The sequence below is a fragment of the Cyrtonyx montezumae genome, unplaced genomic scaffold (genome assembly GCF_038088225.1).
Source record: "Cyrtonyx montezumae isolate F1298 unplaced genomic scaffold, pur_monq_1.0 scaffold_3, whole genome shotgun sequence".
Classification (NCBI taxonomy): domain Eukaryota; kingdom Metazoa; phylum Chordata; class Aves; order Galliformes; family Odontophoridae; genus Cyrtonyx; species Cyrtonyx montezumae.
Window position 1 is genome coordinate 150891372 of NW_027072034.1, and position 27332 is coordinate 150918703.

General features: G+C 37.0%; 1 protein-coding gene across 1 annotated transcript; it reads right to left on the reverse strand.

Annotated features, from left to right (window-relative positions):
- Nucleotides 1-537: 537 nt before the first annotated feature.
- On the reverse strand, nt 538-26960 carry GNAT3 (G protein subunit alpha transducin 3). The gene is made up of 8 exons (XM_065741591.1): nt 26843-26960; nt 19135-19177; nt 14236-14377; nt 9834-9991; nt 6438-6566; nt 2067-2196; nt 1708-1861; nt 538-728 (listed from the first exon to the last, which is right to left on the reverse strand). The coding sequence occupies exons 1-8, from the start codon at nt 26958-26960 to the stop codon at nt 538-540; spliced, it is 1065 nt and encodes a 354-aa protein (XP_065597663.1).
- Between the last annotated feature and the right edge of the window lie 372 nt (nt 26961-27332).

Here is a 27332-nt window from a genome sequence, read left to right on the forward strand (position 1 = left end):
AGGCTGGGAGTTTGGTTCTGTTAAGCTAATGGAATGTCATTGATGTCATTTTTTGTTGTTAATAAAACACAAAAACATGAGTAGTGAATGGAAATTATCTGCTGATACTTTTTAATGTTAGGATTTTCTTTTTTAAGACTTTAAACGTGTCAGTTATCTAACAGCTGTTCTATATTATCCTTTTAAGCCCTCTCACTGGAAAACACAGGACACTACAGTATGAATTTCCTGAGAACTACTGATTACCTACAAAACATATTGATTGAAATAGGAATATTCCTTTGATTCATGTAGGATTTATCAGTGGCTAGCATCTCTGTAGAGCAGGAGCAGCATGTTTTTCAGTCTTCTTATGATCCTTGGTAAGTCAGTATAGTTTTGCAATGCTCAGGCTGTACCCAGGGCTTCAATTCACAGCTAACAAAAGTCTAACTGATATTGTTTCATTCCTACTGTGTTTTATTTCAGACAGCAAGCAGGATGAAGAGAAGAAAGTGCACAGATATAAAACTAGGCTACAAGATAGGGAACAAATGGCTAGAAAAGCCCACAGTCTTTCAGATTTTCTTTGATTATTATATCTGTGACTGCATCAAAAACAAACTTGACATTCTGTGTGTCTGTGGCACAGGTCAGGTGACAGTATATCTCCTTATCTTCTTTTCTTATATTCAAGTCTAGGAATTGTTGCTTGATGTAATTCCCAGCATCTTCAAATGTATTGAGTCCTAGTAGAGATGACAGTAAGAGACATAGGAGATACATATCAACTTCCTTGTTTGTTTTTGTGGAAATTAAGAATTAGTTATTAGAAGCTTGTATCTATACTGCCCATCCAAATTTAAATTGCAATTCCAACCAAAAATCCTCATTTCTTAAGTGAAATGCTCACAAGTGAGTAAGGAAGTGTTAAGGACTTCAGAAAGAGAGCAGAAAAGTGAGACAAAAGGGAGAAAAAAGGAGGGACCGTAATTTCTGAGAGAATTAGGTACATAATTTACTGCTGTTTGGCAGTACTTTGTTAGAGCAACTGCAGGTTTAAGCACTGGTACTGGGACTCAGTGTAGATCCAGAGAAAGATAAGGTCAATTTTAGGTCAGTATGTTGATAGATTCTCAGAAAAGAAGTGAAGCAGCTGTTTGTCAGGAAGTCCACACAACCTATCTTCCATTAATAAAATTTATTGAAGTATGCTTTATTTCAGGCACTCTCTATCTGAAATATAGGAGGTTAATACTAAAATGTTGATAGCATTTGTTTTGCACATCCTGACGTAGCTTCTTGTATTCTCTTGCATTAACAGCAGTTATTCTCTTTTTCCAGTAGATACCATTGTGACATACAAAAAGAGGCAGAATTCCTTTACAGAAATGGTTTTCCTAATGGGGACAGGAAGACCTGGTTAAGTATGTGAGTGAAAAACCACTGACTTCTACTGTGTGGTTTTTATCATATAAGACTTCAGCCATTTGACAATTCTAGTTGTCACAGATTCCTCTACTTACACTGGAGAGAAATAAGCATCTCCAGAGACAACTGACCCCTAGCTATGTACCCTGAGTAGGTGAGATGAATTATTTCCTTTCTTTTGAGGGAATATCTAGATGTCCAGGTAAGATGCTTAGCCATTAAATGGCTATCTGTAGTTGACCCGAATCAAAATCCCAACCATTCAAATGCATTTTCTTTTGAAAACCCCAAACTTACCATTGTATTCAGGGAAGCAGATATTCAGATGAACTTTTGCTATTTTCTCTCGAAAGAGGTCTTTTTTGTTAAGAAACAGCACGATGGATGTGGTTGCAAAGCACCTGTGGTTGCAGATGCTGTTGAACAGATGAAGGCTTTCGTGCATTCTGTTCTGTTGTGATGCAAAAGGTGAACATGAGAGACTGATAAATCTTACCCCATATGTCATTTCTACTGTAATGTTCTTCACTGACAAGAACGCATACAGCGTAATAGCCTTTAAATCGTTCTAAGGGAACGGGAACTGTTCTGACAAGCCATCAGAGAGTACATTAAAACTAAGCAGCAAAAAGGATTGCTTGTTTCTTCTGACTCACCACTTCTTTATCTTCCACCAGAACCATGTCATAGGCACTGAGTGCAGCACAGAATATGATGCAGGTAACTCCCTCAAAGCAATGAATCCACTTTTTTCTCTCTGATCGCTGTCCACCCACATCAAACATCCTATGCATAAAAGAAGAAATAACATGCACAATGTGAAGCACTAACTAATAGGGATGTAGTCACACTGCTAACATGCAGAGTGCAACATGAGAGGGATGACAATCAAATATCCATTTTGACAAAAGAGATATTTATTGGTCTATTTACACCTCAACAGGTGAAGGAGAGCTATGTATTATTTATGTCTCTATATGTAAAGGCTTAAATATCATCTGCACAAAGCAGATATTTTCAGCACTCTCTTGAGGAAGTGGGACTCTTCACAAGAGCTTAGGGCAGGATTTAGCTCTGCAGGTAAGGATTTTTCAGGGCAGAACTCATACATGAAACATTCACTAAGCAATGATCCTGTGTTTGTAGTATTGCTTGCGGTGAACTGACATGCTCACCAGTAAGACATATGATTGGAAGCCAGCCACTATCTGATCCTCCAGTTATGCTTCATTGGCTGGTGTAATTTTATATTTAGTCCTCTATGTGTGATCATTTGGGTACTGTATAACCAGAAGCCTGTGTTTATGTGTAGAGGTCTCTGCCTTATTTAGTTTCTCATCTCATTTAGTTTCTGTTTAAGCAGTAATTCATGGGGAGCATAAATTCATTCATTTGTAGAGAGGTAAATGCAGAGTTGTCCTTCCCTGCATTATTTTCCTTCAGCTTTTTGCCAGAAATTGCGGCCTTTGGGTAGAATCCTATAAACCTTTTATGGACTTTTTGTATGGGTTCCAAAACTAACTGAGTATAAGCTTCAGTACAGTACAGTTTAGTGCCTAATATAGATGGACCTTTTGTCAAAATTACTGTTGTTTTTCTTAGCACTAGGTTTTAAAATTACTACTTATATTTGCAGGCTTACAATGCCAAGGGATTAGTCTCTCTCTTCACTATTTTTCTCTGCACAAAGTGAGCATTTTTCAAGTGCATAGGCATGGAGAAATATGTTAGAAGTCTGATTTCTTGTGACCATTATGTTTTTTCCCTGTTCAGTGTGTTGTTGAACTTAAATTGTAAAGCCTAATCCCCTCTTACATGAAACTGTATTGGGTCTAACACTTTAAGTGTATCTCCTGCAGTATCTATAATTAAATACAATGCCCTTCTACTAGCAAATTGATCAACCAAAGTTGATTCAGTATGAGAAAATCAAGTCAGTAGTAATTAGAGCAAGATAAATTTGTTACTGAAACACCTTTTTTTTGCAATACATCAATTCTCTTCACCATCAGCAATACATCTGATTGAAACAAAGTTTATTGTTTATCATTTGTTCATCCTTCTTAGGAAAAATGAAATCCTTCCCAATTCTAGCAATAAATAACTTGGTTAACTGAGGACCAATTAGAGAAAATAATACTTTTAGTACATTTCATCTCCTTGATTTTTGTGTGTCTACCAATGTGAATTATTAGGAAATCAGGAAGTTGTTGTGGAACAAGGTTTGATTAACACCAGTGGCATTCTTCCAACACATCTTCCCTGAGTTCATTGAGCTAAATTGAGTGAGATCAGCATAAAAGCATCTTGACTTTTGGTTCTGATTGTTGCCCAAAAGTCAGTTGACATTATGTGTCTTCCTGGGTTTTGTGGTATGCAACTCTGAAATCATGGACGTGGGAAAAAAAGAAACTACAAAATTTAATCTTAATTGAAGTTTTACAAACATAAATTATCATACAAATCTATACTCACTTCCTACAAACTTTTAGCATATGGCTCTGTGAATATTCATAAGAAGCCAAGTTAAAATAGTAAGAGATCAAGGCCAGAAGCAATGCTTATGGACAGTTTTATTGTACTGAGTTTACCTTGCTTAGTTCTTCTCTTGTCAGTCCAGAACATATGTGTATGTAAAGCTGAAGTCATGTAATGAGTAGTATATTGCTGTTGTTAACTTATTCTTTTATCAAGATAGGCTAAGTTAGTCTTGAAAGCTCTGCATTTTTTTAGCACTGCTCATGGAAAATCTAGAAAATCTGGAAAATCTCATGGAAAATCTATGTATGAGACTAGCTGTGTATTCATTTGTGCCAGCAGTGTGTATAACGAGACCCGGAGGCTAAAATATAGCTTGCCTGATTTCAGTGAGACTCTTCCTAGCTCTTCAGTGGGTACTACAGCATGAGAGGATCTTTGGAGATAGATCTCCTCTGAAAAATATGTATTCTCAATTCTGGAAATCAAAGTCAATTAATGGAAGAAATTGAAGACAACAAGAAAACTAAATTATTTTAAAACAGCAGCATAATGACTAAGAAGATAGCAAATAAAAAGTCGTGTTTCCTGTGGAACTGCAGTACTGCAATATTCAGACTTCTACAGAACGAAGTATTTTCTGCTTCATCCAATTCAGAGAAGGATAAAAACTTCAGTGAATAAGGCATCTGTTCATGATTTCCTTTTATTCACATTTGGTTTGTGACCCCAAGGCCCTCTAAGTACATCAACTAAAACTCATTCTGAACACTGAAGTGTCCCTCCCTTTATAGATGTTTCTATGGCACTAATAAAACTAAGTGCAGAGTCATCAGGATCTCCCAGATGTTTTGCATTGCTCTGGCAATGCAAACTAGCTGTAACTGGCTGCTTAAGATGGATTTATTGCTGTTCTGCATCCCTATCAATGAACACAGCTCTCAGATTGTTTTATAGTGACTTCATATTACTTAAGTCATAAAACCATCAGTTAATTTACTGACATAACACTACTGTGATGCATAAAAGACACTAATATAGACTTTTTTGGTGTGTTTTCAATGTCACTAGGAACCTCTTCCTTGTTTACAGACATTCAGATAGAAATCTTATTTTCAGTTGTGCTACATTTCATCTGGACCTAATTCTAATACTTTATTATGACTGGTAGCATTCATCTCATAGAGAGTTTGCAGACTGACAATTTTGTTCTCCATTCTGATTTAGTTTTTTTTATCTTGCATAAACTATGGTTGTTAACTGTGTCAATGGTCAGATTTCCAGTGTGCAAAGCAGTCTGAAATATATTTATCAGAGAAAAAAGAACATTATGTTTATGACTTTACACTATAGCATTTGGTAGTGAGTGCTGAATTAGGAAAAGGCTCTTCACTAGAGGGCAGTGGGCATGGAAGTGGCTGCCCAGGGCAGTGGGCACAGCCCCATGCTGCCAGAGTTCAAGGATGATGTTCTCAGACATAGAGTTTGATTTTTGTGTAGTCTTGCATGAAGTTAGTGATTGTTGTAGGTCCCTTTGACTTGTGATATTCTATGATTTTATGATGGCAATTTCCAGAGGTGACCTATTTATAGGTGATAATGATTTCTTGTTGGGCATCTATTTTAGAGTCTTATTTGTATGTATAATCTCAGTTAGATCAAAGCATCTGTGTGGTTAGGATAGATGGTTTGGGAGATATTTAATTGCCACAAAAGGAAATAGTAAGCTCTTTGAAAACTGTAAAAACTAGAATCCTGATACTTCCTACAACTGTTTCTACAGATATTTTCTTCTCTCAGCTACATTCCTTAATACACACTGGGGCCTTTAAAGTAAGAATTAAATTGAATTCAATCCATAGAGAGAACTGGGGTTATAGAACACTGAAGTGATCATAATTCATTCAAATATATTTTAACATAGAATTATGTTTTCAGTTTGTTCACCAAGCGTAATTAAATCTGGAGTATCTGAAAATGTCTTTTTTTCAGTCAAATTTATTAGAGACATTATTTTTGAGGATTCATTTTCTGAACATTTTGCTTTTCATCTTAAAAGAGAATGATGGCATGCATGTTAATACTGAAATTTCCCATGGGATAGATTATTTTTTTTTTTTGCCAACAATGTAATGTATTCAATTGTTAAGAGCAGTTATTTCTGTTCCCAAAAGAAGAGAGTGAAAAGTTGAGAATGCCTGCAAATTAGTAGTCATCAAATGTTTTGCATGCTGTTAAGGACTTTCAGTTAGGCAAATTTCATAAATGTCACAAGCAATTATTCAAATGGCAGAATAGAAATAATGCTTTGTAAACACTTACATATGTAAAACGTCCTTTTAGAATCTGATCTTTTGAGATCTCCTAATAACAGTCCATTATATACTTACAGTTGGAGTGCTAATACTAAAATATCTTCTCTGGGACTTACAAACAGAAGATTCAAAAATATCACAATTGGATTCGTAATAATATAATAAATGCCTTTGATTAAAAAAATACCTTATGAAGGTAAAGCCACACAAGCCTGACAAATGCATCTTTCATACCTGAAGTTCAAATCCTTGAAGGAAAACTGAGTCTCAATAATCCCAGTTGTTTTCACTCGGGAGTGCAAAACATCTTGCTCACTAGGCACGTAGTCAGGCATTGCTAACCTATCCAAATCATTGAGGTAACTGAGGAGAGTAAAAAGAAATGGTGATTGGTGAATTCAAAAGGTGAACTGAGCATGACATATTCACTAGTCCATTTGTATTGAGATTACACACTTAAAATACTATTTTTTTATATAATCTTAATCCACAGTCTAGATTTTTTTTATATTACATATATTAAATGTCATGAATCTAGTTGTATATAATAAACATCTTTCTGATATTTCTGAAGTTCAGGAAAACCCATGTTTTTCTCAGGATGCTAAAAAAACACCTTGTCAGGAAAGAGATTTTGTCCATTTGACTTCAGTAAATGGAAATAAGTACCTCAGGGGAAGAAACATTGCATCTTCATAGCAGCGACTAGAAATATTGTAGCATATGAAACCATTCTCTTGTAATGACATCTTCCTTCCCAAGTGATAGAGAAGGCAGGAGAGTTTGGAATAATTTACAGTTAGGAGCTGTTTTCCCCCTGGTTAGGGGTTTGTTTGACATGTTTACAAGGGAAGGGTTCATGACACTTAAAAACAAATATTTTACAATCAAAAACAGACGTTTCAACCAAGTTGAGAACTCATGAGGTTAACAGTCTTACAACTCCCTGGAAAAGTGAATTATCTCGTTTTGCGTCTTGCATACAGAGATAAAATCAGCATGAAATGAGAATCTGAGCAAGATCTCTGAAGCTAGCTTTTGGCCTTCCCCCAACCCTTCTCCTTTCTCTTCCCGGGAGAAGAAACTTTCTACAAATGCTGAACAGAGTTCACAAATATTACTGAGTGGTCTAGGAAGCAATCAAGTTGGTTTTTATTTGACAAAAGGAAAAGAAGCGATGTGTGAGTAGTTTTTCAACTACTAACTTTTCTAGCTAATAACAGTCAAATAATGAACTAAAAGCAAGAAACCACATACAACAGTTGAAGCATTTTCAAGGTTTTTCACTGTCACACTTGGCACCTTTCTCTCTGTAGTATGTGTCTTGTCTCCAGCAAAGAGAACACAAACTCTCTAATGTTTGTTAGTGTTCATAATTCTTTTTTCTTCTACAGTACAATCTGCCCAGCATAAGGTTTTGCTGTTCGTCTTAACCAGAAAGCTGCGCCTGCAATATTTAACACATCTGTGATTAAAAAAAAAAAAACCACAAGAACAAAACCACTTCTGTATATACTTTATTATAAAGATCTGGTGGTGCGTGGTCATAAAGACCATAAAATACAACTGATCCAAGTGCAATTGCAGGTTAATTATTTAATTAATAAAGCAAGAAACATCTTTAGATTCTTTTCACCACTGTAAATAGCCTCAGGAGGGCACTTCTGGACAACACTCCATTGGCAGAATGAGGAGCGGGTCAGTAGATTAGTTTAAAAGCCTGATCTTTCCTTGTCTTAATATAGGAGACATGAATCCTATCCTGAGAGGCAAGTGCCTAAACATGTAGTAAGTGCCACTCAATTACACTTAAGGTCAAAATTTGTGGTCATAATTTTGCCCTTTCCTTACCGAACACTCGTTCTTACAATAAGAGAAAATCCAGATGAGTCCAGGGAAGAAGCTCCAGCTAAGTTTGATACAAAGGGAATTTTACACTGTTCACATCTCAGTTGTTTTACTGATTTAAACACAGTTAAAGTAGAGAGATCAAAATTCATTAACATAAAGAACTTCAGAAAGTCAGAGTTTATATAGTATAAATCCTTACTCTGTTGAGAAATGGGCTTTTGGTTTCAAAACAAATTAAAATGTAGTTTTAGATGACTGATTAAACTGATCATTAGAAGCCCAGCAGCAAGAGCAAAAATGTAAGTTGGCTTTAATGGCAGGGCCAAAGATGGGATTTTCAAAAATGTTAGGAACTTGAAGATGGAGATGAAGGATTTGTGGGATATTCAGATATGTCCAAAAAGAGACAACATATATCCATTTCTTGTTGTTAAATATAACTATGGCAATAAATAATTATTTTCTCCTTTACAGTATGCATTGGCTTCTTTAAATACTGATATTTATTGCTTCAAATTATCCTAATCTACCAGTCACAATGCACACAGTAAATGTTAGCTGTTAAACAGGTAATTGTTTTCATTTTTCTGCATGTTTTTATTTTATTTTATTTTAAGATGTGTTTTTACTTTTAATTACCATTACTGACTTGTTATATGATTTTAGTGCTCCTAACTGCACAATGGCTTATCAGAAAGGGCAGAAAAAGAAACAGAAGATTGCTCTGCACTTCTGTCAATCATTACTGCCATAATACAAGGCCAAAGAGAGAACTGACCTGAAATAATGACAATTTAGGCTCAAATTAGCACGTTTTCCGTGTATAGGTGTCTTGCTTAAATATCTGAAGGTATGAATACCTGAAAACTTATTTCTTTCCTGTGATATATCTCTTCTATTGTCTAAAATTGGCGAGTTATTACTAACCAGAATCAGGCAGACTCTGACCATGCCATTTTCTGCCAGGTGGAAGCGGCACTTAACACCTTAAGTTTTCCTGTGGAGGGGCCCTCATCCAGCAGGAGGAGCTGTAGGAGCAGCGAAGGCTCAAGGTGCAGCTCTTGGGAATAAAATGGACCTGAGCTGGAACAGCCCTCTTCTCCAGGTCCAGGGTCAGATTTCTGCACTCTAGGACAATCATCTGTCTTTTATCTTACAATCAGCACGCTGTAATCTGCGCAATCATCTGTGCAATCGTCTAACTCCATAGAGGATTACTGATCCCCAGCTGGATCCTGACCCTCAGTGAAGTCCAAGCTGAGCAGCACTAGTGTCTGCCATTTCCCAGGTCACAGAAAGGGAATGGAGCCATTGGGCAGCTGCAGCATCACAGACCGAGATGGATGCTGAGATGCTAACAGCCCAGGGACCGCCAGGGCTTGCAGCCAGATTCCCTTATAGGAAGCGTATGGTTTCTGCTGGACTTATGTTTAGCTGCTTGAAATCTTGAATGTATTAAAGTACAACTTCAGATAAAACCCAGGTTGTTTCAATTCACTTTTTCCTCCATTTTCAATCCTAGATTACCTAGAGGTAATAGACATTTTTAAAAACAAGAAGAAGACTCACAGAATTGAGTTATTTGGTTTTGCTTGCTTTCCTCAATTGAATGTCTCTGATACATTATTAACAAATCAGCAAAACCCTCATTCTTTCTCAGGTTAAGAAGCAATAATTTTCATAGATTACTCTACACTTGTGAAAAAGTTCTGCTTGCAAGGATCCTGTGCTGTTGCAGTAATAGCTAGATGCCCAACACCTGCAGGTTGTGTCACTTACTAGGCTGCCGAGTCATTGAGCTCATACTCTGATGCCCTTGCAAAGCATGCCTGGATCCCACTGTCTTTCCACAGTTGTTTGATGAGTTCAGCCAGTTCAGAAGACATATTGCCATCATCCAGATGTGATTCCATGTCACGGAGTTTCCTTTCATCTTCCTAATAAGAAATTTGAGTAAATATTCTGCAAGCATGCTGTACCCTCCTTGAGGATGTGCTCGGTTTACTAGGAATTGCAGTGTCAGGGAAATTTCTCATTTTCATAGTATTTTCCACGTAGCTGTACTCACATGTGCACACAAGCATCCTTTTACATGCTCACTTTCCATTAGTGAGTGCAACAGTTAGACTCAAATCATAATATGGAGGTTTTTTGCTTTTTTACTGTTTTCTTTTATTCATACAAGGGCACAGTTTCATCTCTTTGTAAGTGTTCACAAAAGGTCCAACTTTGAAGGAAGACTTATATTTTAAGACAGAATAGCAAATTATCTAACACTAAATGTAAAAGAGTAAGTGTTTTATGACTATACTAGGGTAGAAATATATGGAAGAAAAATTTTTGAGTTCTACAACACCATGAGAAAGGAGGCAAAGGAAATATAAACAGTGAATGCATTTTCTATTTTTTGTTGTTTTGTTTGTTTGATGGTTTTTCTTTTATTTTTTCTCCCCAGGAGAAGAAACCTGAAAAATTCCAAATATTTTATATATTCTCCAAATTCTTTCTTTTGCAGTCATTCCAAAAAGTCTTCAAGCAGTCTGTTACATTAAAAATCTTTCTTTTCAGTAGTTAATGACTTAGGGATGCACTATAAATAAATAATTAAAAAAAAAAGGACTAAAATAGGGTCAAACAGAGGGCAATTACAGAGCATAATTGCTTCCTAGCTGTAAAGTAGGCAACTGAAGCTACTTGCAGTCAACAGTTACAAAAGTACAAATTAATTCTGACAGACCCTGTTTTGTCAGGGAGTGCATTTTATTCAAAAGTGGAAAACATTTTCACAGCATTTTGTAACAAATTATTTCAGGGATGTTATATATTTTTTACATTTCACTAAAAATTGCATTCTGTAGAAATGTTGTGAAAATCAGAGACCAATCAAAAGAAAAAGATCGAAAGTTTGGTAAAATATTGGTGAAATTAAGTTAACATGCAGATATAAGGTGGAAAAATAGAAACTGAAGTTTTGCTTAAAAGAAAAGAAGAGAACACTACTTCCTTGTACATCCAAAATCCCACAGTTTCATTCTACAGCCCCATCCTGCAGGTCAGTGCTGGGATAGCAGACCTGATTCATCATTTCTTGTATATGCAACCTCATTTGTCTTTAGGGCTGCTGTTTGGACTGCACACATGTTCAGCTTCAAGATAAGAATTGGAAAGTTCTCAACTTCATGGTATCACAAATCATCTAATGTTTATAACAGTTCTCCTGCAATACTATAACTTTTGGCTGAGTAGTATATAATGAGATGCCTTGAGTTCACTGGCTATTATGCATAAAGGTGGCAACCCTGGATTTTGTTTCTTACGTCAAAGAGGAAGATAGCAGCAGACAAAGAGGAAGATAGCAGCAGACAGAGCTTATCATTGTCCTGATTTATATAATGTTTTGCTTGTGTTTGCTGTTTAGACAACATGATTTAAATATTAAGATTACAATGGGGAAACAAACAAACAAATGAAGAAATGAAGCAAACAAAATTACTAACTAAGCAAAGAAAAAAAAAAAGAAGCAAAAAGATAACCCCAAACCTCTCTCTCCCTAGATCAGGTGCTGCTCAGAATTGCTTGTTTAGGCACTTTCAATATCACAGTTTTTATAGGCAGTCCTGGAACATGGTAAACCCACGGTTTTCAGGGCTGAAGATAAGCTCAGTCAGCACCGAAATGGCTTTTGTCAGATAATTCTAGACCAGAACTCAGCAAGAACGAAGTCCAGCTGAAATCAAGCTTTATACCTGAGCAGTTCAAACTTATGTATGTGTAATGATTTTACACAAAAAGCAAGCTACCTTTAGAAGAAGGGGTAATGTTTATAAAATGTGACTGAAATTTCTTTAAAGAAGAATCTTTAAAACTTAGAGCCAGATTGTTCTTCTGTGATTCTGGGGGAAAAGAAACAAGTCACTGCAAATGCCTTATACAGGTGTAGTTGACTAGAAATAATTAAATAAAAATCGATCAATTATTGGTTCTCCAATCTGTGAAATCCCTTGGAAATAATTTCTATGAAACTGGTATAGATTTTTGGATGTAGCATTATAGGATCTGCTTGCAGTGATTCTTCTAACTTCAATTTTCTTAAAGTAAATGCACGCAAAGGAAAAGAATAGAAGTTTTATTTGTCTGTTTTTGTACAATTTGTCAAACTAGCTTTGGGCTTCCTTTCATATTTTAATTTTCTTGTTGAAAATTGAATCTTTGTATTGTTGCTTACAATGTGGATTGGAGGAGTCTCCTAGAAGCAGCTGGTACTTGGTGTATGTTCATTTCTGAGAACCAATAATTGATTGATTTTTTTTTTAATTGAATAGGCACAGTTCATTTCTGAGCATCATACAAAACAAATGCAGAAAATACAGACATTCTAAGTTCATAACTTACAGCACTGTAAGTCCACCCTTTTTTTCACTGACACTGGCAGAATAGGCCTCTAGTCAACTACGCCTGTATATATTTTAGAATGATGGCACAAAGTGATGTAAGAAGGTCATTTCCAGCCTCAATTTTTTCAATGGTTTTATGGTTCCTGTGGCTTAAAAGTTAATTTGCTGTACTGTATACCCTACATCTGTATTTTGTCATATAATAATATAATGGTTTAGGTTGAAAGGGACCTCAAGGATCATCAATTTATAAACTCCCTTAAATCTGATCTTTAACACCTCCAGGGATGGGGCATCCACAACCTATCTGGGCAGCCTGCTCCAGCACCTCACCACTCTCTCAGTAAAAAAGTTTCCCTGACACCTATTCTAAATCTTCCTTCCTTTAGCTTAAAACCATTCCACCTTGTCATGTCACCATCCACCATCTTAAAAGTTCCCTCATGTTTATAAACTCCCTTTAAATACTGAAAGACCGCAATGAGGTCTCCTTGCAGCCTTCTCTTTCCCAGACTGAGCAACCTCAGTTCCTTCAGTCGGTCTTCATAAGAGATGTGCTTCAGCCTTTGGATCTTTCATGGCCCTCTTCTAGAACTTCTCCAAAAGTTCCACATCATTCCTATGTTGGAGTCCCCGGACTTGTACACGGTCCTTCTGGGGCCTCACAAGGGCAGAATAGAGAGGGACAATAACCTCCCCCACCCTGCTTACCACTTGTCTTCTGATGGAACCCAGGATACCATTGGCCTTCAGGTTTGCAAGAGGGAAGAATAATGAGTGAACTTGTATGAACTTGTAGAACAGAAAGTTTGGTAGAAATAGAGAAATAGGCTGAATTATGGAGTGTGGACAGAACTTATCTCAAGTTTGGATTTCAAGTATAGGTTTTATACCGTTCAACAGATTTAGGCCATGTAAGCTGGCAAATGTATCCTTTTGCAGTGCCCATTACATCTGTCTATTACAATTGAGCCTGGGCCATAATGAAGCATATTCACATGGGCCTATATTCTGAATGCTAGTGTTGGGCACTTTTACAATTGTTTGCATGATTTGTGGATGTGAACTCTTAAAAAAAATACAAGAAGAAAGCATTAGAAGAAAGCCAGTCTTCGCTTGTCTTTTGATAGTTTTTGCTTTAGGGCACATAAAAGGGAATTGAGTTTTCCGCATTTTTTTTTTGTCTCTCTAATTGAACTTCTGATCAAAACTACTTCCTGATGATTTCATAAATCTAATTTAAAATCTCTCGATGAAGTCCACAAGGCTCTGAAATCAGTGTTACAAGTTCCTTAAAGAGACTGGACAGTCTGGAACGTGTTGCTTTTCCTCTATGTTCTTGTGTATAGGATTGCAAACCAAACCAGAAAAATCAAACTCCACTTCTCTGCTTCTGTACATGGAAGACATCTCTACTTCAGGAGCAGGACACAACCAAAGTAATCCCAACAGGTCTAGATGACATTTCCTTACTTGAAGGAGTTGAGCTCCAGGTTTTATTCTTTAAAGGGAAAAACTTATCACATTTCCCAGTATCAAAAAAACAAGAAGAGTTTTTTTTTTTTCTTTCTTTGCTGTGCATTTTAACATACAAAGGACATCTTGTTGCATCCATAACACAAACTTAGTTTTCACTATTATAAATCAAATACTAAATTCTATTGCTTTACAGTTATATTACAATAAAATGAATAATGAACTCTCTTACTTTATTCTATTAGAATCTACTGTTTCTTTCAAAAGAATGTATTTTGATGCCTACTTAAGAGAAAGAACTTCATACTCACAATTCTAGCTGGGTTTTCGTAACTGATCCCTAACTTAGTCATTGCTTTCACGATAGACAGGATAGACTGCACTGTGTTACTGTAAATGATAGGTCTGAACTCCATGCGTTCTTGGTATGTGAAACCATCTTTATGGATGATCCTGGAGTAAAAACAAACAAAAAAAGTGTACAGGTTGCATTAAAAAGCATGGAGAAGCATTTATTAATGGTTAATCTGCCTATTCTGGTGGAATGGGTTAACAGTGGTTTCTGAAATGACACAAAGCTAGGTTTTGACTTCCCAGTTTTAGTGAATAGATAACCTATAACTCAAAGTAGTGCTGTATGTCTCCAGTATAGATCTTCAGCCCACTCCTGTGGATTCAAGGCAGGATGCATAGCTGGACATAGATCTCAAATATTTTACTATTAGAATCTTCAGTTTTAGACTTTGGCTGTCACAGTGCTTGTTGAGTCACTATTGTTTTTAGCCCAAATCTTATCTGAGTGGAAAAAACATGTAGTTATATTAAAATGCCCTGTAAGATGCTTCTCAAGAAACGAACAAACAAACCAACATATATTTCTTTCTACATTGATTACAACTTCCAGTTCATGAAATATGTTAATATCATTATTTATAATAATATATTTGGGAAGATAGGTATAATTCAGGACTATTTGCCCTGCATTATAAAGGTCAAGGAACTTTAACTATCAAATTTAATTACTGTGATTCTGAGAGAGGGATTGTAATTTCATAATGCTCCCTGACTTAACTATAGTGTGGGGTTAAAATTCTCCAAGATCAGTGTGCAGATTGTGTCTTGATGGAAAACAAAACAAAACAAAACAAAACAAAACAAAACAAAAACATTTTTCCACTAGCTGTGTAAAGGATACAACTTTAATTTGTTTTGGTGTCGTATACTCTCAATGACCAGACTGCAAGGTCCTTTGCCTGCTGCTAGATTGTTCTTTCTCACCTCAGGCGTTCAGAGATGAAGGCCAGGTTATTAAAAAACCATTTTCTTTCCTCCTTTCTTGCCAGAGATAGACTTAGCAGACCTATACAAGCTGGAAAGGATGATGTGAAAGGATCTGACAGTCTAGCCCAGAATGGCTATGGGTGTGTGCCCTGGGGACACTTCCCCTGCAAGGGGAAAGGTCAGTGCTGTCAGAAAGTAGTTCACTTGCACACACACATCCCAGATCACAATTGAATGTTCAGGAATCTTAATATGTCATTTATATTATGGAATTCAAATGTTCCCTGTTTACATCTGTAGCACCGTAGGAGACACTCTTTCTGTTTCCACAATCACTTTTTGAACAGGCAAATCTATATACCCTATTTTGAAGCCTTTTTATTTTGTATGGTGCATTCACCATGAATTCATACGAATCTGCAAGATTCAAAGGAATCTCACTGTGCTTTTGCCAGCACATGAAGTGTCCATACATCCCTGTGTCAACATGGTGATTTAAATGACAGGAAGTCTCATTGAGTGGGAAGATTTATTCAGCTGGAGGAGTCTGATACATGTCAATGGCAGTACAGTGGATTGGGGATGGCCTATGCCATGGTCTGTGTACAAAGCACCATGTATTCCAAAGCTCTCGACTGCTGTAGGTGGGCTCCTTTAATGGGTCAGATCACCTTAAAATCAAAATTATTTGAACTCTCATCACAAAATATGAAACGTATTTAAGCATATTTTCCCCACCTTTCCACTTGCTAGCTGTGAAAGCAGGTGCTTTTCTATAACAAAATACAAAGCAGCCAAAGCCTCATGAAGCACATAAGCTTCGTTTGACTGCTTTGATCCTCTCACAGTAGTGCCCAGAACAGGATGCATGGAGAAGATGAGTGTTTTGCCTGTGGCTGCAAAAATCCAGGATAAGAGTGAAGGCAAGACCTTAATGCAGTCCCCAAATGACTATTTTATATGTTGTTTTCATGCTTTCCTTTGAAGAACAAAGAGAGGAAGAACATTTAAGATCCTGAAATAAAACTAGAATATATAATTACAGAACAAAAACTTGTTTTCGCTCAAGGCTTTTTTATGTGCTATATTTTTTTCCAATGTATATATATTTATATCCTCTGGAAGAAGATATGTTAGCCAGCCTGTTAAATCAGTAGTGAATTTTGCTTCTTTTATTAAACATCCATCATTCTTAAGAAAGGATTTTAAAACAAGGTGACACCTCGTATAGCCAGAAGGAACTTTCTATTGAACAGAAAATCTTCCTTGGATAAAATAAACAACCTATAAAAAAACCATGCAGGATGCTGAATCTGCAAAGTATTTTGCTGGTCATAATATCTAAATTATGTTTCTACAGGATGAAAGATTTAAATCTCAACATTTTATTTTATTTTATCTTTTCACACAGGATAGGCTTCTTACCAGATGAGTGGCATTGGTTCAGTCTCAGCAGGCTTGATGAGTTACCATATATTTTGTTTCTTGCTTTTTGTTTACTGCACTGTTAAAATTCTAAGTCTTACAAAGTAGATTTGCATGGACAAAACACAGAAAGACTCAGTTTGGTTTTAAACAAGTTGTCTCACATATTGGAAATGAGAGAATTTTTTGTTTTGTTTCATAACCATCCTAGATTTTTGAGGGTCTTGCAACATATTTATATTTGGAGCACCAGAAGGTACTGTTGATGTTGAAGTGTAATGATTTAACTTTGATTGAAATCTTCACTCTGGAAAGAATAAGGTCTATGAATTAGAAAATTATATTAATTAGAGTAAAAATAAACCTGATTTGAGTGTGAATTTGTTTTTTCAGGAATGAATTCCTTTGTAAATATTTATCAGTCTTCTCTGGAAAATGTCTTCTCTGAAAAAATCCTCACCAATAAAAATCAACTTATTTAAAACTGTAGATTTTCCCTTTTTAGAAAAATAAAAATAAAAATAAATGGTTATTAGAGAAAGTTGACATTTTGTGTGAAAAACGATAGTTTTCATCAACATTCCAAGAAAACTTGGAAAATACCTCATATTTGTGCTCAGGTTCATATATGCACAAATCTTTAAGATAGCTTTGTAATTTTCTGCCTTCTCTTTGAAACTATTTAGGGTTATCTGCCGTATTAAAGTGTTAATTCAAAGGAACATCTTCAATCTGCTCCTACTCTGTGAAGTTTTCAGTCCAATAAGTTTCAATGGTTTACTTCATAGCGACTGTTTCCTAACCGAAACTCTAAACAATAATAAAGTTATCCACCATTAAAATGGAAGAAAAAATAATTATTAAACTACTGGATGCATGGTTCTAAATCAGTATAATTAGAAAATTAGGTACCTAAGTAGCAGATTAGTTTTATGATAGAACAGTTTTTACTTCACTTTTTAAAATATGTTGATGAAGATATTAAATATTGAAGAAAACAGTATTTAGGAAAACTTAAAGTAGAAATGATATTTCTGATTTAGTAAAACAATTTTTTTGTTACACAGGAAGAGAGTGGGGTCATGACTTAATATTTACAATGCCTATTTAATTTTTTTTTCTGTACAAGGGCTGCTTTGGAAGTAATGCCTTCCATTTTATGATGTTGGCTTATGATGTCAGATGGGAATTTTGGTGGTGTGACAGTGGAGGTTGAATCATTCCACTAATATTCTCTTGCAGTTTTTTGCTGTGTGACAGACAACAGCAGAGGAGCAGTCTGACAAAATGGCATCTGACATGGAAGCGAGTCTGAAACAAATGTTTGGAACTGAATTCAGTTTCCAGGGGGAAAAAATAGCACTCATTGACATTCATCGATATTTGCTGAACATTTATGGAGAAATAACACTACTGACTTCAATCCATGTAGATAAACATTCTTGTGGCACAGTATTTGTGGAACACAAATATTCTTGTGGTAGATTTATGCATAGTCACAAGTTCTTCTATACCAGTTAATCCAAATTTGAACAGGGATTTCTGTGTTTGAGCTTGTACAGTCTATTTTCCTCCCTTTTGGTTATTGTATGATTACCCTGTTGTTGCTGAAAGCAGTGCTCTCAACTGTTCTTATTCATGCTACTGGGTAGCGACTCACTGCATAGGTTTACAACTAAATATTTTTTTCATCTGAACTGTGAAAGGCCGGAGAAGAATCATTCTGGCTGCTGTCAGGATCTGGAATAATAACATGGAAACCAACAGTGTTCCAGACAATTCAGCTTGGAAAAACAATTACTTAGCACTACTATTATATAATATGAATATTTCAATATTTTCATTTGAAATACAGTGAAATCAAATGAAATTAAGAAAGAGTAAATTAAAATTGAGCAAAGGGAAATGATTGACATCACGTGAAATTAAAACGTGGAACTGCTTGTTACTGAATATTGTAGATGTTTACTCTGGTTCAAAAGAGATTCAGGAGAAACTGGGCATGAAAACTAAGGACTATTAAATATAATGATATCATCACTGGTTCTCTGCTTCAGGATGCTGTCTGACTCACAAATTGCCAGATACTGGCAGGGCATTCAGTGAAAGTATTATAATGTGCTTCCATTTTTGGTCTGATAATCTTCTAGAAACATCCTCCAGCAGATAGTGGAGGGGACAGGATAGCAGGGTAGGTAGATCTGCTATGGCCTGTTGTCTTATATCTCTGTGATCTCACCACAGTGCTGTAACTCCTACCAAAGACAGTTCTAAAGCTTCCCTGCTCTTCAGCAAGAAGATGTGCAAGTTTTGAGCAGGTAGAGTTGGTTACCAATCCAGGTGTGTGCATTAGTCACTTTGTCTTTATGTGACTGAATGAGAACTTGATTTTAATGATGTTTCTTTGCATATTATTCAAATGAGCATAAATATTGTATAAAGACTTTAGCTAGATAACTACAAATACCATTTTCAACAGCTGATATGAATATTCATGTACTTACTTCATTTGCTTTACAATAGTGCTCTTTCCTGACTCTCCAGCACCTGCAGAAGGGGAATTTTAAGGTCAATACATAAATAAGTAGCAAGTATTAAAAATACCACCCTGGAACAGAACTTTGTATCTATGCAGAGACATACAGATATTCTGGATCCTCATTTCACTAACTATAATCTTCTCCAGTGATTAAAAATGACAAAACCTTGGAGAAAGTATTAATTCTGGAAAAAGGAGAGGGATATTTGAAATGAAAGGAAAATGCAGTCATTTAGTTCAAAAACATAGTCACTTCAATCATTAAAGATGTAAGATGAGGATCGTATTTTGATTTTGTCCCCATCAGCTGGATATATGGGCAAAAAGCTACATCTCCTGACAGTGTGTTGTTGTATTATTTGTAGCTTCTCATCAAAAGTGTTTCATGACTTTATAAGCCAATCCCTCCAGTGTGTTTAAATAACTGGAAAAGTGGAGCATTTGTGTGGTTTATTTCATGGTGCAGAGAAGCGCACAAACCCATGTCTTGGTAGAGCTACATTGACTCTGTCCCATGTTCTACTGCTACAGGAGGGAATCCTACAGAGCCATGTAGCAGATGCAGCTTGGAAATGATTCAGTAGTAAAACTCCACAGGTGTCAGGGAGATGCGGGCACTTGGTTGCACAGTCATTTCTCAGAAGTGGGGCTAACTTTTGTTTAGATTATTCTGATGAATTTGGCCGTACCTCATTCAAAGTTACTAATCACAATAGACACCTTTCCATTGGAAATCGGAGTGAGTTTAACTGATTTTAATTTCTGTCATTGAAACAGAAACAGGACTTGGCCACACCTGCCAAACAAGAGCTAGGTTTTAAAAGCACATGAAGAGAGGATTTAATTTTGCATATGAATCCTCGGGACAAGATTAATCATTGCTCTCCTTTTTGCAGGTTATCATTTACCTAATTGGACAGTGCTGAATACTTTTGACAAAAGAGGAAACCTGAGACATAGCAGCTGTAATTAGGGGCTTCTCAATAAACGGAACAAATGAGTTACAGATTTTCCAGAGTGATTTTGTAAATCCAGTAACATGAAAATGGCAGAGATCAATTTACTTAGTTAATTTACCTAAGACAGCAAACCATACACAAAACATTCTCTAATGCCCACAATGGGAACAGCAGAAAATGTGAGAGAAAACACCAAGCCTATGCAAAATGATCTGATGCTGCCATCTGCCACAGTTTGAACAAAATGCAAATCTGCTATAGATCATTTTTTATCTCTTCAGTTCCTCTCTGAAGAACTTGGTAAAACCAATCAAGCAAGGCAGCATTTGCTGCACTTTATGAAGAAAAACAAGTGAGCAGTTCTAGGAATTCACTGAATCTCATAATCACAGAATTGTAGGGGATATCTAGACCAACCCCTCTGCCAAATCAGCTCCCTAGCCCAGGTTGCACAGGTGTGTGTCCAGGCAGTTCTTGAACGTCTCCAGAGAAGGAGACTCCACAATTTCTCTGGGCAACCTGTGCCAGTGCTCTATCACCTGCACTGTGAATTTCTACATTCAACTCATGGAAAGATGTCAGGAAGCATAACATAGAAAAGAAGCTCTCTTCCATTTCTGGAAGACAAGGTTAAAATAGAGCAGGCAGCATAATTCATATCTTTTGGAACAGAGTTAGAGAAGCGTTTCTTTAACTCTGTTCCAACTCCCCTGCTGTAAGCAGGGAAACCCTCCTCTAGACTGGGTTGCTCACAGCCCCATCCAGTCTAGCTTTGAATGCTTCCAGGGAGGGGACATCCACAGCCTCACTAGACAACCTTTCAGTGTCTCACCTCTCTCACAGTAAAGAATTTCTTCCTAATATTTAGTCTAAATCTGCCCTCTTCCAGTTTAAAAACACTTTCCATCATTATGTGTCCTTATAGAAAGTCCTTCCCCAGATTTCCTGTAGGCCCCCTTCAGGTACTGGAATGCTACTTAAGGTCCCCCTGGAGCCTTCTCCAGGCTGAAGAGCCCAAGCTCTCTTAATCTAGCCTCATACGGGAGGTGCTCCAGCCCTCTGAAATAACAAATGACTCACAGACATTTGCTTTACTCTGGAGTACTCTTTAGTCGTAGCAGCATTTGTACCCCAGGAGATGGGTCAGAAACAATTCACTTTACACCTGCTTCCTCTCTTCCTTCCCCTTCCTGTACAGCTTGCTTCTCAGGATGGGAGAGCAAGGCCAGAGCTGTATTTCCAACCCTGCAGGATATTCTGCTCATGCAAACAGTGCCAAAACATTGTGGTAGCCCTTGCAAGACGGCAGGGGGAGTTGAGGGTAGCTTTCCTTTAGGAAGCAATGCAGAGGGAAATTGTAATCTAGCCCAAAATTTCCACATTAAATATATTGTAGGACTAAGGCTGAAGTCAGTCTTGTCTTAAAGCCTGGAAAGTTTAATTGGCTTTTGAATAACTCCATGAAGATTTATAGCTCTGCCTGACAGGGACCACCAGTAACATGCCATAGCCTGTATTTTGCATTTCACATACTTCTAGTTGTTCTCAAATTTACCTTTGATTTCTATATCTCTTTTCGGATGCCAGGTTTCCTTGAGATGGATAAACATACAGAAAATAAAAGCACAAATATTTCAATTGGTGTCCGAAATTCTGGCTGTGCCCTTGGGAGCTAAAAGATACTTGCTGTGCCCCAAGGTGTTTTATATTCACCTTTAACAGCATTCTTCACAATCAGTAATCTGTCAGCCTGCAACTGCTTCTCTTCTTCACTGGGATGTTTTGAACTCGACCTCCCAAGTCCAATGCTGATTTGTGCTTCTGGACTCACTGAGGCTTCAGGGACGACTCAAAAAGAAGTTCACTGTGGTATGGCTGAAAGCACAGAGATGCTACAGAGCCTCAGCCAGCAGCATGATTAATTTTTCCTCTGCTCTGGGAAGGCTCAACCCCTACACTACAGACCATAAAAGTATATAGATAGAGAAGGAATAGAAAAAAAAAAGGAGGCTCCATGAAAGTCAGGGATGGTTGCTCGAATTCGAAGTAGAGCCAAAACCAAGACTTCAGCTGCATCTTGACTCCACTACTTTCATAAGAACTTCACAGAATCACAGACTGGTTGGGGTGTGAAGGACCTCTGAGTCCATCTGTCCAGGTGGAGACATCCAGAGTAGGGTGCCTAGGGCCAGGTCCTGGAGGCTTTTGGAGATAGGTTCATAGGTTCATAAGGTTGGAAAGGACCTACAAGATCATCTAGTACAACCATCCTCCTATCACTATCCCTACCCAACTACTACTAAATCAAATCCCTTAGCACCTCATCTAAACGCTTCTTGAACAGCGCTAGGGATGGTGCCTCAACCACCTCCCTAGGCAGGCCATTCCAGTGCCTGACCACTTTTTCAGAAAAAAAATGTTTCCTCAGGTCTAATCTAAATCTTCCCTGGTGCAACTTGTGGCCATTCCCTCTCGTCCTGTCATTATTTATCAGGGAGAAGAGGCCCACCCCCTCCTCACCACAACCCCCCTTCAGGAAGTGGTAGAGTGCAATAAGGTCTCCTCTGAGCCTCCTCTTCTCCAGACTAAACAATCCCAGCTCCCTCAGCCGCTCCTCATAAGACTTGTGCTCCAGATCTCCAAGGACATGCCTCCACAGCCTCTGGGTCACTGTGGCAGTGCTCTGTCACCTGCACAGCAATGAAGTACTACTGGAGTTCAGATAGAATGTTCTTTGTTATAGTTTGTGCCCATTGCCTCATGTCCTGTCACTGGATACCACTGAAAGGAGCCTGGCTCTGTCCTCTTTGCTCCCTCCCTTCAGATATTTATGGATATTTATGAGATTCCTCTGAATCTCCTCCAGGCTGTAGAGTCCTAGCTAGCTTCCTCAGCCTTTTCTCACAGGAGAGGCTCTCCAGTCCCTTTGTCATCCTAGTGTCCCTACGCTGGATTCTTTCCAGTATGCCCATGTCTCTCTTGTTCTGGAAAGCCTAGAACTAGACACAGCAGCAATGCTAAATCGTGAGGAAGCATCATCGACCTCAACCTGATGCCAGTACTCTGCCTAATGAAGTTCAGGATATGGTTAGCCTTCTTAGCAGCAAGGTGTGCTGCTGGCTTGTGGTCAACATGGTGTCCACCAGCACCTCCAGGTTCTTTTCTGCAGAACTGCTTTCCATCTGATGTCTCTGGATTGTCCTGGTGCCTGAAGTTGTTTCTCCCCACATGCAGGACTTTACACTTCTTGTTCGTGAACTTCATGAGGTTTCTATCAATACATTTATTCAGCGTGTCAAGGTCCGGCGTATCAGCCACTCCCCTTGTTTTTGTGTCATAAAAAAGTTTGCTGAGGGCACACTCTCTGCCATTGCGAAGATTATTAATGACTCTTCAAAGATTTGTTTGATTCTGTGATTCTGTGAATATTTATGGATATGCTGTTGAAGAAGTTTTGTGGTTTTTTTTTTTTTAATATATTATGCTTTTCTGTCTCAGAAGAAATAGCTGTTATCTCTTTACGGTTATTATTTATGTGATAATAAAGGTTTGGGTTAGGAAATTTTCCAGAAGGGAAGATAAGAAAAAAGAAAGTACTAACACCTGAATATTTTGTTTGAAATTTGTCTCAAAAGTCACTGACATTCATATGAAATGGCAAAAAAATGGGGAAAGAAAATCCTCAGGTTAAGATCAGAACACGAGTTTCACCTCTGCCTGAACCTCATTTGTGGTGCTTAGAGCTCTGAAAATTATATCTTTCTGGTCCTCTTACCAAACTGAGCAAATTTCTCCACAGGAGAACAAACTGGAGTAGATCTAAATTCTTCATTAGCCCTATTCTCTCTCAAGGGAATTAAGTCCTTAAATGTCTTCCCCCTCATCCCCCCAGAAAAGTAAAAAATAAATAAGCCAGTGTCATCCAGTCAACAGGATTACTGTTCTTAAGTCTTTGCTTTCAGAACAGATACTGATAGCTGTAATTTTAACCCATCCCCAGAACTCTGGTAATTGTGAAGGCTTAGATTCATTTTAATTGTCTGCACTGTGAAACTCTGTGTTTAGACCCATTATCAGAGATCTCTTGTATTCAGTGGAGACAAATGTTTGTTTCTAAAATGAAAAAAAAATTCATGTGAATTTTTATCACCCTGAGGTAGATTAAATACTCTAAAAACAAATATTTCTGTGTGAGGTGGAGGTGACCAGCACTTACCACTAGAAACTGTCGTGGAATAATAAACTTCAAAGTGGTAATCAACTTCGAAGTTGTAATAGTTCTCTAATCTACAAGTGAGTTCTTATTTCTAGGAATGTCGCTGTTGATACCTAGTACTGTACCAGCTGTTGTGTACTTTGCACTTTACACACAAATTACAGACTGGCCTAGAAAGTACATAAACTTCATGCACTGTGGTTCAAGGCTTGATCATATCTATTTATTGATGCAAAAGAAATAAAACTTTCATCTTAGAGTTCTGATATAATTCTTTAAAGTATGAATATTCAGATAGTAAACTTCTGGCAAGGATGGCCTTGATAGCACAGTAGCATTTAGCACAGAGGACTTAGCCCTCCTGGCTCCTAGGCAGCTTCTCAGAAACATGATAAAGAGACACTGGTTTTCTGTTGCTTCCTCTCCCTGTGTGTTTCATAAACAGTGTATTATCAGCTCTGTATTGTCTGTGTTGTCTTTAGTTTTTATATGCCATTTGATTTGTATAAAATGATGTATCAGAGGACACAACAAGCTCTCAGCCTGGTCATGGCTGTTTCTCAGAGGCAGCTCTTTGCAGTCTGTCCACATCTTAACACAGAGGCCCACTCCCCTTTCCCTTCAGCCTTACCTATCCCTTCTAAAAAGATTGTAAACATCAATCTTAGTATTTCAGTCATGTCATTTGTCCCACTATGTTTCCATGATTGCAATTAGGTCATAGTTTACTAATTGCAACATGATTTCCATCTCCTCTTGCTTATTTCCCATACTCTGTGCATTGGTCTACAGGCACTTCAGCTTCTTGGAGGAACCTCCCAAATTCCTTTGGGATAAATCGGAGGTTTTCCCATTTCTTCTTAAAATGGCAGTGTTCCCTGGCTCTTCTCTGTCACTCAGCAGTACATCCCCTTCCTGCATTGAATCTAGCTCATCTAGCTTAAAGCTCTGGTGATAAGGCCATATAGCTGGCTGCTCATTTCACAAGTTGGCTATAGAAAAATTGATGTGTTGCCCATTATACACATTTCTTCATCAGTTGTTCAACAGAAACATTTTCACAGTAACTTTGTACTAGATTCAAAACAGACCTAAGTTTTATTCACCTCATATTTTTTTTAAGATCAAGCAAATGTAGGTTCACTGTTTGTCTGTCTGTCTATCTGTCTCTTTATCTATTTATTCATCAACCGTTTAGTTCCTTGTGATCTACATCCCAACAGTTCCCCAGAAGAACAGCACTCATATATAAATTTGAAGTTCTATTCTGTGTATTATGAATAAAAGTAGATAGTATAGAAACACATACAATAGAGAAAACTTCAGTAATGATATATCAAGTTCAGATGATTTTCTTGTTTCATGAATAGAATTTGAATAGCTGAGACTGAAAAATGTCAAACTTGAATTAAATTGGAGTCTTTTTCATACAGCTTGCAGTGGATCTCAAAGCGTTTTACTGAAAGAATTGTAATGATGAGATATTAATAATGCAAAAAAATACTATATATATAAGAAAACTATGTGTTAATGTTCTTAATATTAAATAAATACATATTTTCTAGAATTAGTTTGTGTCCAGTGTAAGACAGCTTACAGTATGAGTGCCAAGAAGTGAAAATTTGAAGGTCAAAATATATCATCAAGCTGCTTATCTTACAAATTTCTCTGTATTCTCTAAATTCCTCTGAAGGATTTAATGTATTTCTTCATGGGTCAGTGTTGGTCGGAGACACAATGCTGGAATAAATAGACTTTCGATTACTTTGCTCAATAATATAACAAAATTATTGAAACTTTATGAAAGTTTAAATATGATTGTGTCTTTGACAAACTTGAGTTTGACTCAGCTGAGGGAATATTGTTCATATTTTGTTATATTATTTTTAATAACATTATTTAATTTTACTACCTTTTGTTCTACTATCTGAATTTCTGTACATAAAAAAAAAAAAAAAAAAACCCTCCTAAGGGCTTCTGCAAAAAATGCAGTGGAACATTTTGGAATACAAACAATTTCAACAAGTGGTGACAACTGAGGATATTCTGTTTAACCGTTTGCATCACTTAATGCTTCTGCAAATGAATGTCCACAAAAAGTGTGCATATATATGTATATGTATATATTACATTCTGCTTAAGTAAGCATCGGAACATTTATTTCAACAGCAACTTCTTGTTTATCAAATCTTTCCATTCTCAATGATTTCTAAAGTTTTAAATTAAATACATAGAATCATAGAATGGAAAGGACTTTAAAGATATATAGATTAAACCTTCCTCCTATAATGACAGGATCATTTTCAGTGCATTCCTTGTGTCTTAGTTGTTGGCTTCATACATATCTACAACCAGAAAACACATTGTACATGTGTTACAGGACAATTTTCTTCCTGTAAATTTGGAAATTCAGAGAAATTCACTGTTCTAAAATGTAATTATAGAGCAAAATAACACATCAGTGGAGGAAAATTATCAACAATTTTTATTTTATTTACCCAGAAGGAGTAGTTTGACTGTCCTGGCTTCCCTCTCTGCATCTTCCTGGAGTTTCTTTTCCAGTTCTCTGGATCTCCTGGATGACTCCTTGCTCTCAGAACTGGCTCCACCGCCCATCGTGAGATGTTCACAGTCCTTTCTTTGTCCCAGCTGATTTATTTCTAGATAGACCTGTTGCTTTTATTTCAGAAGGGCAATAGCCTGTTCATTGAGAAGATCTAAAAATCTCATTCGAACCCTGTGTTCAGCTTTCAAATCAAGTTGTCCCTTTTCACATCATATGATCGGAAGACACTACAGTTGAGGATTTGCATAGAAACATAAAATGTACCGTTGTGATGTCATGGATCAAAATGATCTATTCAAATTAAAACAAGGTCTAGATGGTTCTCTGTCCTTGTTTGGACAGCACAGAGTCCCATGCATTTCAAAGGAATATGCAGAGTAGCTTTAAATTAAAAAAAGCTGGAAATACCTCATGGGAAAAAA